This window comes from Musca vetustissima, unplaced genomic scaffold (genome assembly GCF_032173495.1).
Source record: "Musca vetustissima isolate MV318-11 ecotype Yass unplaced genomic scaffold, APGP_CSIRO_Mvet_v1 utg67164, whole genome shotgun sequence".
Classification (NCBI taxonomy): domain Eukaryota; kingdom Metazoa; phylum Arthropoda; class Insecta; order Diptera; family Muscidae; genus Musca; species Musca vetustissima.
This window is the reverse complement of record NW_026883999.1, coordinates 36,009-52,439: the sequence shown is the minus strand read 5'-3', so window position 1 is coordinate 52,439 and position 16,431 is coordinate 36,009. Positions and strand designations below refer to the sequence as shown.

At 34.8% G+C, this 16,431-nt stretch overlaps 1 protein-coding gene across 1 annotated transcript; it reads right to left on the bottom strand.

The window, feature by feature from the left end:
* Nucleotides 1-3,111: 3,111 nt before the first annotated feature.
* On the bottom strand, nucleotides 3,112-11,096 carry LOC133330998 (uncharacterized). The gene is made up of 2 exons (XM_061539401.1): nucleotides 9,366-11,096; nucleotides 3,112-3,294 (listed from the first exon to the last, which is right to left on the bottom strand). Exons 1-2 carry the CDS (start codon nucleotides 11,094-11,096, stop codon nucleotides 3,112-3,114), a joined length of 1,914 nt encoding a protein of 637 aa, XP_061395385.1.
* Nucleotides 11,097-16,431: the final 5,335 nt, after the last annotated feature.

Sequence of the window (16,431 nt, the reverse complement as noted above, 5' to 3'; positions counted from 1 at the left end):
TGATTTCCACCGTGAATGGAAATTGTATGGAAGAACTTTACCAAAAGCGAGCAAACTTACTATGGTAAGGTAGAAGTATGGGATGTCTTTCCGAATAAGAAAGAGTAGTTGCGCTTGATAAGCTTCCATTTAGTCTCATAACTTCTCACTCTTCTAGAAAGGGGTTTAAGGTTACAAGGGAACTTTTGGATTTTAAGGGGACCATATATGGTATTCATAAGGAAATGCCTTTTTTGAGCTATGGCAGCTAGACGTGATGTAGTCGCTCTAGCCTCCGAACTGGTGAGCTTATAATCATTGTAAATGTAATACCTCTATGTGCACGATGAATGTTGTGGAAAAATCTATAAATGTAAGACAAGATTCGAAGAGCCTTGTCTAATGTCGAAAACTTTCCTAAAATATCTTCAAAATTATCATTGGAAAATGAAGCGTGAAACATGACTGTGCGCATTTCTACATCGGTGTCAAGGGGAGCACTGTGCGATATATCCCACTGAGAGCTATATTGGCGTAGCCGGTGTGGTCCATGCCACCAAAGTTATGATGAGGCTAGCTCAGAAGACGAAACCCCCCGGCTGCCTTAATCAGCAGGATTTTCTCCAGAGCGAACATTAAACCAACTGCTTACATCTGTAACATCTTGAATTTTACTGACACGGTTAGCAACAAATGTGGTCCACGTAGATGGAGTTTTTCTAAGCCATGCGAGGACGATCGTAGAATCCGTCCAACAAAATACCTTTTGGAATGAAATGTCGACTTCATTCCGAATGTTTTTTAATAATTCAGTTGCAAAAAAGGGCTCCGCAAAGTTCTAACCGTGGTAAAGAAACCGACTTAAAGGGGGCTACTTTGGTTTTGCAGCTCAGGAGGTGAGTATAAATATTTTTATTCGGAGTTATTATCCGAATATATATCACCCCCGCGTATGCCCTTTCTGAGTCGTCAGAAAAGACATGAAGTTCGCGGAACAATCTGGCGTATAATGAACCCATCGAGGAATATGAATGGAATTCACATCCAGATAACAGTCCACGAAATTTCACCAATCCCGTTCTGTCGTGGACAGATCTTCTGCATAACTATTTTTGCGGTTACAATTACTGGACCTAACCATCCAAGCGAATTGGTTTTACATCGTTAATCATGTCTTCAGGTTTTACCAATTTAAAATCGCCATAGGGGAGATATTCACTAAATTCTCCTCTGTATGCCTAAACATAGCATCAAGTGGGCGGTGTAAAACTGATAGGGGCCAAGCTTATGTATATGTTTACATGACTTTCTGAAAATTTCGAAAACCTTAGTAAGAAGGAGCACATCCGTTTTCAAATATAATTGCATATAATCGCGTAAAGTTTGACACTTAAATGTTTGCTGCAGATTTATCGCATGTTTATAATCATTAATACTACATGATTTTTCATTAAGACTACTATTAAATGCATCAATTAGTAGAAGCACAGGCTCATTCAACTTACTAAAAGAATTTAAATATTCATAACAGAATATACCTTTCATTCTTATAACATTAAATTCACTATCAATGGGGAAATGTTTTCTAACATACAATAAATCTGCATTTTCGCAAAAGCTAGCTAATGCATCTAAACTAGATGCCATAAACCTATGCGAATCTAAAAATCCATATTCTAAAGTATATTTATTACCCATATCGATTGTATGCGATAATGAAATATATACCTCTTTATTCTGAGGAATTATAGTTGTCCTACCAGGTATTGTCTTTAGAAGTTCTTTAATAAATAAATGACAATCATATGATGAGAACTGATGGAAAAAATAGGAATGAATTTGGGGATAACAAAGTTCAAGTTACACTCCTTATGTGCAGTCCCTTCTAAAACACATTCGAAGTCTGCATAAACAACTAATGGAACATCTAATTGTTTTTTTATATTTTTTGAATTCTAACTTATCTTTGCCAGACTCTGGCATTTTTGTAACTATCCGACTACACTTCTCTTATGTTTATTCATAAGGTCTAACTTAGCTGTATAATAGAAACATTGATTATATATCTGTAATCGTGCTCCTTTTGATGAAAGTAGTAATGATTTGTATATTATTTTTAATTATATTACTCAATTTGAAACATCTTTTACTAAAATGCAGTGAGCCTTCTCATCCTCCTCTAGCAAAATCAGGTTGATCTGAGTAGTTTTTTCTTTTATGGTGTTATAAAAGGGCCCAACAACCGAGTATGTAGAATTATTATAACCAAACACATTCACACTTATGTTGTGATTATTTTCTTCGAAGGCTTTAATATTACTCAATTCCAATGGGAACTCTTAACCTTCGAAGTTTAATACAATACAATACCATCCTCTAATATTATTATTGGAGCATTTATATCTTCTTGAAATTCTGATATTTTATTTTTAATGGAGTCAATATGCGTTTCGAACGCATCATTGACATCATCAGACACCGTCAGTTGCATCATTTTTGTTGAATGCTTCATATTAATTTTTATAATTTGATCGTCACAGATATTTATATATCTGCTATTAATATAATATTAAACTTTATTAGAGTAAGTTTAGATACAACGTTTACTAATATTGATTCAAAAAAATTCAGAAAAAAATTATTAACCCTTTCAGTGTTTTCGTCGAATATATTCGACATTTAAAAATTCTCTCTTTCTGTGCGATTTTTCGGTTATCATATGTACCGTTAACATTGAAGTTTTTGTTTTTGCTGAAAAACAGACGAAACTGTCCGAGGGTTAAAATGAAAATTGTTTTTTTTTTTCTAAACTCCATGCCTTTATATGATTTTAAGTACAAAATTTTAGATTTTTATTACGACAAAATTTTTTTTGACACTGAAATGGTTAATTTCGATTTCAAATTTTACCGATGTATATTCATATGTCTTAATTCGGTTTAGGAATCCACTTTTAATTAAAGTGATTATATTATTAATCATCTGCACACCTTTTGCTTGATGGTCGTTAGTCTTTCAATGTTTAACCCATAATCTGGCAGGTATATTAACATTACAAGACTCTCACATTTTATATGCCCTTGATGTAGTAGGTCTCTCTCGCTCTTCTTGTTGATGTGATGTTTGTTGTTGCTATTGATATTGGTGTTGATAGCTATCGTGATGATGTTGCTGCTGTTGATAGTCTTGTTGATATTGTTGCTGGTGATATTGATGGGGTTGCTTTTCTTGATGATGCTGTTGTTGATATTGATGTTGTTGCTGCTGTTGGTAGTGTTGTTTTTGATATTTAAGGGGTTGCTGTTCTTGCCGTTGCTAATGCTGATATGCTTGAGGTTGTTGATGATAATACTGCTGATGTTGCTCATATAACTGTGAATTAAAATCTATTCTTTGGGGTTGGTGATGTGGGTGGTTGATTGCAAAATGTAATTTTAATGCTTTGGAATGCATTACAACAATATTGAATATATAAACCATATGTATTTGGCAATGATGTTTATATGAAGATCTGTTAGCCATGGAAGCCATTATTTTTTTTAACAAAATAATATTATTTTGAAAATGAGCTGAGTCGAAATGTAATCTTTGTAAGTTGAAATTCCAACATAATGTGAAGGCATTTTCAATTTAAAATAAGTGTAGCCTTTCTACCGATGTAAAACATGATTGACGAATAAAAACTGGAACCAGTTTTTTTTTTCATTTTCTAAATCAGAATTACATTTACATTATTGAGTATCACGATCGCGTATCAACACATTTTCCTCGCCCAATATTTTGAGGTTTTTCCTTTTTTCCACACAAAAGGTTGAATACCTGTTTAGAATATTAATTAGCACCAACATAAGAACATAAATGCATTCTAACGCCGGTGGTTAAACAAACAGTAGCAGGAGTCTGTTAAACTAATACCTACCTAACAAGAAACAATGTTTTCTTTCTTTTACATACCTGTTTATTTTTTTATTTTCTTCAATGACAAACTTCGGTATTGGCAATTTAAAATGAAATGTAAACATTATAAAAAATCGGATATGGAATAACTTAATAAGAAATACCTTTTTTCATTCTCATAATCATAGCGATATGATTTCCACCCTTTCTAATAGGTTTCTCAAGAATCAATTGTTTACGAAAATTTTTTTCAAAACGAAAACCACAAATTAAAGAGTATACGATCAAGTGGTAAATTAATATTTGAAATTGGATTATATGAGGCCAGTTTTTGCCGCGACAACAAACTCTACGGTTTGTTACTTGCTACACCATCCAATAATTAATCCGTATAAACAGACTACTAAACTTCGAGTGGTTTTCAACGCCTCTAATAAAACTTCAAACGGGAAAAGTCTTAATGACATTTTATATGTGTGTCCCACACTGCAATTTGATTTAGTCCTGCTTATCCTTAGGTGGATACGTTTTAAATTTGTTTTTATCTGCGACATCACACAGATGTACTGCCAAATACGTGTTGTTCCGGCCCATACTCCACTTCAACGTATTGTTTTTCTGGATTCTCCTGAAAACCCTGTACAGGACTTTGAATTACAGACAGTGACATTTGGGGTAAATTGCGCCCCCTAATTGGCCATACAGACGATACCGACGATGAATATCCGCTTGCTGCGCACATACTTCGTAGGTACGTTGACGACGTGCTTACCGGATATCATGACTTACGTACATCATTAGAATCGCGCGATCAGGTAATATCTGCCCTTTCATCCGCTAAATTTGAATTAAGAAAGTGGACAGCAAATGACAGTACAATTTTACAAAATCTTCCAACGGAAGATAAAATCGATGCTAAGGTCCTTTCCTTTATTGAAGCTAGCAGTTCTAAGTCATTAGGTATCAGATGAAATGCTCAGCTTGATTTATTTTATTTCAGTGTGAGCGCCCTTCCCACAAAAGTTCACTATAAAAACGTGAAATATTGTCAACTACTGCCAAACTATTCGACCCATTTGGATGGTTAGGTCCAGTAATTGTAACCGCAAAAATAGTTATGCAGAAGATCTGTCCACGACAGAACGGGATTGGTGAAATTTCGTGGACTGTTATCTGGATGTGAATTCCATTCATATTCCTCGATGGGTTCATTATACGCCAGATTGTTCCGCGAACTTCATGTCTTTTCTGACGCCTCAGAAAAGGCATACGCGGGGGTGATATATATTCGGATAATAACTCCGAATAAAAATATTTATACTCACCTCCTGACCTGCAAAACCAAAGTAGCCTACTTTAAGTCGGTTTCTTTACCACGGTTAGAACTTTGCGGAGCCCTTTTTTTGCAACTGAATTATTAAAAAAACATTCGGGAGGTGAGTATAAATATTTTTATTCGGAGTTATTATCCGAATATATATCACCCCCGCGTATGCCTTTTCTGAGGCGTCAGAAAAGACATGAAGTTCGCGGAACAATCTGGCGTATAATGAACCCATCGAGGAATATGAATGGAGTTCACATCCAGATAACAGTCCACGAAATTTCACCAATCCCGTTCTGTCGTGGACAGATCCTCTGCATAACTATTTTTGCGGTTACAATTACTGGACCTAACCATCCAAATGGGTCGAATAGTTTGACAATAGTTGACCATATTTCACGTTTTGTATAGTGAACTTTTGTGGGAAGGGCGCTCACACTGAAATAAAATAAATCAAGCTCAGCGTTTCATCTGATACCTAATGACTTAGAACTGCTAGCTTCAATAAAGGAAAGGACCTTAGCATCGATTTTATCTTCCGTTGGAAGATTTTGTAAAATTATACGGTCATTTGCTGTCCACTTTCTTAATTCAAATTTAGCGGATGAAAGGGCAGATATTAACTGATCGCGCGATTCTAATGATGTACGTAAGTCATGATATCCGGTAAGTACGTCGTCAACGTACCTACGAAGTATGTGCGCAGCAAGCGGATATTCATCGTCGGTATCATCTGTATGGCCAATTAGGGGGCGCAATTTACCCCAAATGTCACTGTCTGTAATTCAAATTCCTGTACAGGGTTTTCAGGAGAATCCAGAAAAACAATACGTTGAAGTGGAGTATGGGCCGGAACAACACGTATTTGGCGGTACATCTGTGTGATGTCGCAGATAAAAACAAATTTAAAACGTCTCCACCTAAGGATAAGCAGGACTAAATCAAATTGCAGTGTGGGACACACATATAAAATGTCATTAAGACTTTTCCCGTTTGAAGTTTTATTAGAGGCGTTGAAAACCACTCGAAGTTTAGTAGTCTGTTTATCCGGATTAATTACTGGATGGTGTAGCAAATAACAAACCGTAGAGTTTGTTGTCGCGGCAACAACTGGCCTCATATGATCCAATTTCAAATAATAATTTACCACTTGATCGTATACTCTTTAATTTGTGGTTTTCGAAGTAGGCATGCCTCGTTTTGAAAAAAAATTTCGTAAACAATTGATTCTTGAGAAGCCTATTAGAAAGGGTGGTGTTTGTTTATTATACAAACCGTTTTCTTTCTCTGGGATTGATAAGTGTTGGTGGTTTGTGTAGTTTTTTGGTTTTTGGTTTTATTGTGAATTCAATGTTGTGTTTGTTGTAATGGTGTTATGTATGTACAAAATTCTTTTAATTGTTGTATGTGACGTTTAATTCAATGTAGTGATATTGTTAAATGTAGTGTATTTAATTTAATTCAATGTAACATGTTTTGTATTGTTAAATGTTTTGTATTTAATTTAATTTAATTCAATTTGATATGTTTTGTATTGTTAAATTTTGTGTAATTAATTCAATGTAAGATGTTTCTTGTATAAATTGTGTTTTGTGTTCACTGTCACTGCGGGGGATGCTGGCGCTTTTAATACCGAGAGATAACTAAAACTAGCGGCCTTTTGTTGCGATCGCTTTTAAAGCCGTCTTATGTTTTCCCAATTTTATTTGAATTATTCCAGTAAAATTGGAAGGTACCAAAAAATAAATAATTACAATTGTATATATGTATGTGAGTACATATGTACATTATGCGAACCGCTATTCGACAGCAAATAAAAATATGAGAACAGTGAGCACCAAAAGTGTGTATCATTGGATTTATTCTAAATATGGTTCCAGACCAGACATTTTCCCATTTTCCACTCAGTCGGAGCGAGTCTATCGTCTTTAATAACTATCAAATCCCCTTCCTTCAGATTTTCCTTTTCATATTTCCATTTTGTTCTACGGTGTAGTTCCCTAAGGTATTCTGATTTCCATCTTTGACAAAAATGTTGGGAAATTATTTTAAGTCTGTTCCATCTGTTAGCTAGAGTCAAGTCACCATCGGAAAAATCAGGTTCAGGTGGAGCGAGAATTGGCGTGCCAATCAAAAAATGACCTGGTGTCAGTGGAGAGAAATCATTTGGATCTTCACTAGCGGAACACAAGGGTCTTGAATTTAAACATGATTCAATTCGTGTTAAAATAGTACAAAATTCCTCAAACGTAAAGTTCATTTTCGGAATTGATTTTCGCAAATGTAGTTTGAACGATTTGACGCCGGCCTCCCATAGACCGCCCATATGAGGTGCCCCAGGAGGAACAAATTTCCAATTGAGGTTTTGCTGAATATTGTGCTGGATGACAGAATTTTGTAAATTTTTGAAAAATTGGAGTCTATCCCTTTTAATGATTTCAGCAGCTCCGACAAAGTTTGTTCCATTATCAGAATATATACATGATGGACAGCCCCGTCTGCCAACGAAGCGGGAAAATGCTGCAAGAAATGATTGGGTTGATAAATCGCTAGTAGCTTCTAAATGTATGGCCTTTGTTGCGAAACAGACAAAGACGCAAACGTATCCTTTAGTTATGAGACAAGCTCGTCCAGTAAAGTTTTTAATGTTAAATGGGCCAGCGAAATCGACTCCAACATTGGTAAAAGGTCGCGAAAGTAATGTCCTTTCGGGGGGCAGAGATGCCATTATTTGTCTTTGTGATTGGCTTTTGTACAATACACATGGTTTGCAGTTGTGGATGACCTTTTTGACCAAGGGTTTTAATCTAAATATCCAAAATTCAGATCTTAAGACTCGTGTCATTAGTTGGCTTCCACCATGTAATGTTATTTTATGTGTAAATTCAACAAGTAATTGTGTTAATTTTGCATTGTACGGCAAAAGAATAGGGTGGCGCTCATTGTAGGTGAGAACTGGCGACTGTATTAATCTACAATTTGCTCGCATGATACCCTTCGAGTCTAAAAATGGGTTCAGAGTTAATAAAGAACTGCTTGATGATATTCGAGATCGTTTTTGTAATAATTCATATTCAGCTGGAAAGTAGAATTTTTGTGTGCTGATTATGACAGCCTTTTTTCCTTCATGGATCTCTTCAGCCGTAAGTTCTGGACTTGTAATTCTTAAATGTCGTCTATTTTCTCCAGTATTTCTCCAAAATCTCAAAGCATATGCATAGGTACGGTAAACTTTCGAAAGAGATGAGAAATTCTTTAATGGGTCTTCCTCAATGTTTGTTGCCAAAACCTTAACTGTTTTTGCTTCAATATTAGTTTCTTCAATAATTTCATGTGAAGGCCAATTATTTTTTGGTAATTTTAACCAATGCGGTCCATTCCACCATAATTGGTGTTTAATTAATTCGCTAGGTGGGCAACCACGGCTCGCAATGTCCGCTGGATTATCTTCTGAATCTACATGTCTCCAGTTTTCATTTCCAACATTTTCTAAGATTTCAGATATTCGATTTCCGACAAAAGTCGACCAATGACATGGGGGTTTCTTTAGCCATGCAAGAACTATTGTGGAATCGGTCCAATATTGCACAGAAAGGTTTGAAATTTGAAGATTTTTTAGTATTGAGGCTGTCAATTTTGACAGTAAAACAGCTCCGCACAATTCCAACCTTGGAAGAGAGATTTTTTTAATAGGGGCGACTCTTGTTTTTGCGGTCAAAAGGAATGTTTCTATTTCTTTGTTTGGTTTCTCCACTCTAATATATAATGCGGCAGCATAAGCACTCTCCGAAGCGTCACAAAATCCATGTATTTCAATATTGCTGCTTGGAGAGTAATGAATCCATCGTGGAATTTTAAGATTTTCAATATCACCACTATTTTTTACGAAATTTTTCCAATTCAGCATAGTAATGGGTTTTAAAATGTCGTCCCAGTTTATCTTATCCAGCCAAACTTGCTGCATAACGAGTTTAGCTACTACAACAATTGGGGCTAGCCAACCACAAGGATCGAATAATTTGGCTATGGTAGAAAGTACTTCCCGTTTTGTATAGGAATTTCTATTTTCCATGTTTGGAGGTGTGAAAGTAAAGAAATCTCATATATTCCATCGAATGCCTAAAGTTTTGGTAGATGCGTCTTCAGAAATATCAAGCAAATTTACTGGGAGCAATTTTTCCTTTGACAAATCTTCAATAATTTGTGAGTCATTTGCTGCCCATTTCATTAACTCGAATCCTGCAGATTCCATGGCAGCAATAAGTTCTTTTCGAGATTTAATAGTTTCTTCTAATGTGTGTCCTCCAGCTAACACATCATCGACATATAAATTTTCCGAAATAATTTTTGAGGCTAATGGGTACATATCTTTTATGTCTTCTGCCAATTGCATGAGTGTTCGCAATGCCAAAAACGGCGCACAGTTTACTCCAAAAGTGACTGTAAGTAATTCATAGTCCTCTATTGGATCACAAGGTGATTTTCGGAATAAAATTCTTTGAAATTGAGTTTGGCTGGGGTTTAAAAATATTTGCCGGTACATTTTGGTCACATCGGCGTTGAAGACATATCTAAAAAATCTCCATTTCAAAACTTGCAAAACAATATCTTGTTGTAAAATTGGACCCGCAAATAAATTATCATTCAAGCTCTTTTTGTTTGATGTGGGACTTGATGCGTTAAAAACCACTCTAAGTTTCGAAGTAATTTTCTCAGGTTTTATAACTGCATGATGAGGTAAATAGTAATTTGGAGTTTTGTTAATATCATTTTGGGCAATCTTCTTCATGTGTCCCAACTCGAGATATTCTAGGATGGTTTTGTCATAAACTTCTTTGATTTCAGGTGTTTTCCAAAGTTTTCTTTCCATCCTATAAAATTGAGCAAGTGCAATATTTCTAGAATCTCCAAGTTCTTCACATTTTTTAAAGGGGAGGGTAACAATGTATCGGCCATCTTGATTTCTTTTTGTGGTTTCGATGTAATTTTGTTCGCAGTACACATCCTCTTCTGACCTCAAAACCTGTTTTGGGGTCTCTTCCACCTCCCAAAAACGTGTGAGTATTTTCTCCAATGAAATAGTATTGCAAAGTGTAATTTGTCTCTTATTTTGTGTACCATCTGCTAATGGTCCGCCAATAATCCATCCAAAAACAGTTTTTTGTGCCAGCAAACTTCCAATTGACTTCATAGGAGCTCCCATTGTAAATATAAGTGGGCTAATATCCATTCCAATTAGAAGATCTACTGGTTGGCTTATATAAAATTTAGGGTCTGCTAAATCCAAAGTTGAAGCATCTCTCAGTTGAGTTTTATCCAAGTTATAAGGTGGTAAATTTGAGGGTAATGACTTTAATACAGGTGCCCAAACTTCCAATTTAAAGTTGGGTTCTAATCTTGAACGTAATGTAAAAAGGCATGATTTAGCAGAAGTCTCCGAAATAATTTGATTGATTCCTGTAACATGTACGAGATTTCGCTTTGTTGGTAAATTCAATCGATTCTTCAATTTTTCCGTTATAAAAGATGACTGAGATCCAGAATCAATAATTGCTCTTGCATTATAAAACTGGCCGTTTGCTTCTATTTGTACGATTGCGGTGAAAAGTAATGTGTCTCTGGGATTTGTGGGATTATTTCCTTTATCCTGCAGAGTTAATGTGGTAATATTTTCTGGTTCTTTATTCGATGTGGACTGTATAAGTGTGGTAAGAGCTGCAGCACTTGTACTAGGGCGTGCTTCATCTCTATCTAGGGGTTGTATTGCAAGTTGGGTTTCCGTTCCCTTATGTAGCAAAGTGTGGTGTCTTTGACTGCAGTTCCTACAGCCAAAACGACTCTTGCATTCCTTAACTCCGTGATTTGAAGAAAGGCAATTATAGCATAAATGAGACATTTTCACAACGTGAATTCTGTCATTCACATTTTTTGATTGAAATTGTGGACAATCTCTAATAAAATGATTTGCTTTGCAGATTTGACAAGTATTTTGGTAAGCTTGTTTTGGTTGCTGAGAATTTGGGTTATTCCTATTCCCTGTATTTTTCGAGTTCGGGATAATATTTGTTTGAAAACTGTTGGTATATTTCATCCTTTTGTTTGGATCCGATTTTCCTTGGCCATATCTTGAAAAACTTGATTTAATGTTCCCAACGGATTCCAAAGTTTTAAATTTGTGCGTCAAGAATTTGTTAAAATCATCCCATGATTGTAAAGTTTTGCAGTCTTCAAGTGAATTTTCAAAATCTTCTAGAAAAGATCTGGGAAGTTTACTGGAACATAGGTATATAAGAATTGGATCCCAATTGATTTTCGCAAATGTAGTTTGAACGATTTGACGCCGGCCTCCCATAGACCGCCCATATGAGGTGCCCCAGGAGGAACAAATTTCCAATTGAGGTTTTGCTGAATATTGTGCTTGACAGAATTTTGTACATTTTTGAAAAATTGGAGTTTCCTTTTTAATGATTTCAGCAGTACGACAAAGTTTGTTCCATTATCAGAATATATACATGATGAACAGCCCCGTCTGCCAACGAAGCGGGAAAATGCTGCAAGAAATGATTGGGTTGATAAATCGCTAGTAGCTTCAAAAATAGTGTATGGCCTTTGTTGCAAACAGAAAAGACGCAAAGTGTAATTTGTTGTCGTCCAGTAAAGTTTTTAATGTTAAATGGGCTTCCAACATTGGTAAAAGGTCGCGAAAGTAATGTTTTCGGGGGGCAATTGACTTCTTTGTGATTGGCTTTTGTAAATATAAGTGGTTTGCTAATATTTTCCAATTTTAATCTAAATGGTCCATATAAAATTTAGATCTGCTAAATCCAAAGTTGAAGCACTGTCATGTTATTTTATCCAAATTATAAGTGTTAATTTTGATTGTAATGACTTTAATACAGGTGCCCAAACTTCCAATTAAAAGTTGGGTTCTAATCATTTGCTCGCATGACGTAATGTAAAAAGGGTTCATGATTTAAATTTAGCAGAAGTCTCCGAAATAATTTGATTGATTCCTGTAACATGTACGAGATTTCGCTTTGTTGGTAAATTCAATCGATTCTTCAATTTTTCCGTTATAAAAGATGACTGAGATCCAGAATCAATAATTGCTCTTGCATTATAAAACTGGCCGTTTGCTTCTATTTGTACGATTGCGGTGAAAAGTAATGTGTCTCTGGGATTTGTGGGATTATTTCCTTTATCCTGCAGAGTTAATGTGGTAATATTTTCTGGTTCTTCATTCGATGTGGACTGTATAAGTGTGGTAAGAGCTGCAGCACTTGTACTAGGGCGTGCTTCATCTCTATCTAGGGGTTGTATTGCAAGTTGGGTTTCCGTTCCCTTATGTAGCAAAGTGTGGTGTCTTTGACTGCAGTTCCTACAGCCAAAACGACTCTTGCATTCCTTAACTCCGTGATTTGAAGAAAGGCAATTATAGCATAAATGAGACATTTTCACAACGTGAATTCTGTCATTCACATTTTTTGATTGAAATTGTGGACAATCTCTAATAAAATGATTTGCTTTGCAGATTTGACAAGTATTTTGGTAAGCTTGTTTTGGTTGCTGAGAATTTGGGTTATTCCTATTCCCTGTATTTTTCGAGTTCGGGATAATATTTGTTTGAAAACTGTTGGTATATTTCATGTTTTTGTTTGGATCCGATTTTCCTTGGCCATATTTTGAAAAACTTGATTTAATGTTCCCAACGGATTCCAAAGTTTTAAATTTGTGCGTCAAGAATTTGTTAAAATCATCCCATGATGGTAAAGTTTTGCAGTCTTCAAGTGAATTTTCAAAATCTTCTAGAAAAGATCTGGGAAGTTTACTGGAACATAGGTATATAAGAATTGGATCCCATCCAGATACTTCAATTTTTAATGTTTCCAAAGTCTGTATGCAACTAGTGACTGCTCTTTGTAATTTTTCAATACTCGAACTAGAGTCTGTTGTAACATTTGGTAAATTAAACAGTATTTTTATTTGCTCGTTCACTTGCATCCTTCGATTTTCGTACCGATCGGTTAAAAGTTTCCAAGCTAATTCAAAGCCATCATTTGTTAAAGGGACATGACTGATTATATCTCTTGCCTCTCCTGTTGTCTTCTGTGTAAGATGAAATAGCTTTTCCACATTACTCAATTTTGAATTTTGAATATAAATTGCAGTGAATAAATCCCGGAATGTTGGCCAAGCATTGTATCCTCCTTTGAAAGAGTCGGTATCGCATGGTGGTAATCTAGATATCGGGGCAAAATCGGCTTCTGTGTTTTGTTTCTGCTCCATTTGAGACTCCCGTTTGGTTTTTTCCTCCAATTGCTGCTTGATGGTCTGGATTTGTCCATTAATTGAACTTATCGCCTTTTTATAAGTATCAATTGCCTCCAAATAATGTGTTCTCAGTTTATTTTTGTCTATTGGTTTCTCATCGGCTTCTGGAACATGATCCCTGCACTCCACATACGCTCGCTTCACTTGATCATAAACTGAATTCAGCTCCACTCTTGTAGCCTCCAAAGAATGTACGTCCTCATCTGTTTTTGCAATTGAGAAAATTGAAGCAAAATCCTGCAGATCGTTTACGCAGTTTGCAAATTTTTCACGCATACGTTTTTCCATCCTGATAATGTTGAGCGTTTAACTCTATAACAAATTTTTGCTTTGCAAGAATATGATAAAGTTGCTCAAATCTCGAGGAAGTAAGTTTTTAAGGGGTCAAAACGTTTTCAAATAATTTTACAGAGTAAAATTTTGAAGTTAATTCCCAAATTATTAGACAAACGACAAGATGAACTTTTGAGCCTGAATGTGTATGTTTTGGTTTACGATTGAGTTGAGTGAGAGAGAAAAAAAAAAATATTTAATGTAAATATTTTTTTTATAAGCCGAGAATATATTTTAGCTGAGTCAATTGGGCGAAGAAAATCAATAGACACAATTAAGTAAAATGTCCAAAAAAAGGACAAATGTCTTTCGAAAACGTAAAAATCGTCAAAAAGTTTACGAAGCACTCCGTCTGTCCACCAAACGAGATTTATGCCAAGCAACGATGCTGTTATCCAATGTGGTTTTTTTTTGAGCAATTTAAAAATTTGTTTCACAATTCAAAAAATATATGTTGGTTTTCCAATGGAATTGATGTAAGAAAATTTTATCCAAAAGGGTAAATTTTTCCAAAAGAAAATGTCTTCAGAAGTGTTAACGATCGATGTCAATCCAAAATGCGTGATGGGATGCCAATAATATCAATAGGAAAGTAATATCCAAAAATGTTTAAATCTCAAAATATTCTCATAAAAATTTCGTAGCAGGTTCCAATCCAATATGTGTGTTTGGTTGCAAAAGGTACAAATGCTGTATGTTGAATCCAAAAATGTTAAAAGTATCGAAAAATATCCAAAAAATTACAATGGATATTTTACAGTTCAAAGGGTCCGCTGGGTTGCGCAACGCTATATAGTTGTAATTGTTTTCCAAAAAAATTGAAAAGTCCACAAAGTTGTGCAAGAAACATAAATGTTGATTTTGAAATCCAAATTGTGTAGGATTGTGAAAAGTTTCTCCAATCAAAAGTATCAAATTTTTCAACGATGTTTAAAATCGCTTAAAATTCCGCTTGTAGGAGGATTTTAATTGTAGCAAAGACAAAAAGTTATAACTTCAACTTTTTGTTCGAATGTTTGTCATAGGTAACAAATATTCCAAATGCGCAAATAAAGTACAAGTATTTTTCAAAAACTTCAAATCCAAAGAAATATTGTTCAAAATAGTTTTCAATAGTAAAAATGTTTATCAGGGTGTAATATCATGAATATCCAAATGTTATGACAAATTATTTGAGGTTGCCAATATAAGTTTTTATAACCTTCAATTATTTTGTTCAACAAATGGATTTCATGTAAATTGGTATGTGTTGCGATGACGCCAAAAATTGCGCCCAAAAAACTTGATATGGCGATTATGTATTTATATAGTAGTATGTAACTCCAAAATATTTATGTGTTTGTAAATTATGACGCCAAGAATTGCGCCAAATTTTGTATACGCTATGTATTTAAAAATGTAAGATTTCCAAAATGCATGTAAAAAATCCACTTCTGTTCTATATTGGTATGGGTCAGTGATTTCCCAAATTCAATATGGTGCACAATAATTTTATGTAAAGTGTCCCAAAAATGGCGGGTCAATTTTCCAACCAAATATTCCAATTTGAACGGACGGACATAGATTAGAGAGAGGATAAATTTTAAACAGTTCCAAAAATTCCAACTTTTTCCACAAAAGTTCCAACTTTCCAACTTTTTCCACAAAAGTTCCAACTTTTTCCACAAAAGTTCCAACACAAAAGATTTTTTTTTCAAATTTTCCCAAAATTGCAATTTTAACGTTAAAAAACTAGGTGTGTGTGTGTGTCTATGTGGATGTATATGTGTGTTCCCTTTATATGCAAGGGTCAACGTCAGTCCTTGATTCGATGTTTGATTTCTGGGTCTTTTTCGTTCAAAAGAGTCAAATTGTTTCCAAGGGTGCTTCTTCAGTGACATTACAGGTCGGTGCCAATAGTTGCCGATCCCTGCATGCTTGATTTCGCCCCAATATCAAATCTTATTCGTACTCACTTTGTTTTCTTTGTGGAATGTAATGTGTGTGTATGTGTGTATATTCCTGTCTTCTTCAGTGATGTTCCAGGTCTTCTTCTTGTTGGCGCCTTTTGTTGTTGTGCTGATGTTTTGATGTTTTTGTTGTCTTCTTATTTGATTTTTTGCAATGTATGTATTTTCACCTTGTTGCACTCTTAGTTTTCTTGTTGTTGTATTTATCACTACTCTCACTTTTTGTTCAAGGTGTTGTTGTATTTGCACGGTTTTTTTTTGAAAATTATTTTTGTTGTGAGTGTTGTGGTTTATTTATTTGTATTTATTTATTTTGAATTTGTTAATTTTTTATGTTTTTTTTTCACCAAAAAATTTATCCAAATTATCACTTTCTCTTTGTGTTTTGTTTACACTGTATGTGTTCAATGGGTTGGTTCACTTTAGTGAACTATCGTGTTCCGATTCCACTTGTTCTCACTATTTGTTAATATGTTTTGTGATAATTTTTTTTTTTCAGCACTTCACTATTTTTTTTAATTTGTTGATTTTGTTTATTTTTTCGTTAATAAACCACTTAATCTGGCTCGCATGGACCAAATGTTTGTTTATTATACAAACCGTTTTTTTTTTTTCTTT

What these genes read in the sequence shown, in the direction of transcription:
- LOC133330998 (XM_061539401.1), bottom strand. Translation starts at nt 11,096, where the DNA reads ATGTCTCATTTATGCTATAATTGCCTTTCTTCAAATCACGGAGTTAAG. An exon ending in CAAAGGAAAAATTGCTCCCA is followed by an intron (nt 3,295 to 9,365) that starts GTAAATTTGCTT and finishes TATCAGCATTAG; the next exon opens with CAACGGCAAGAACAGCAACC.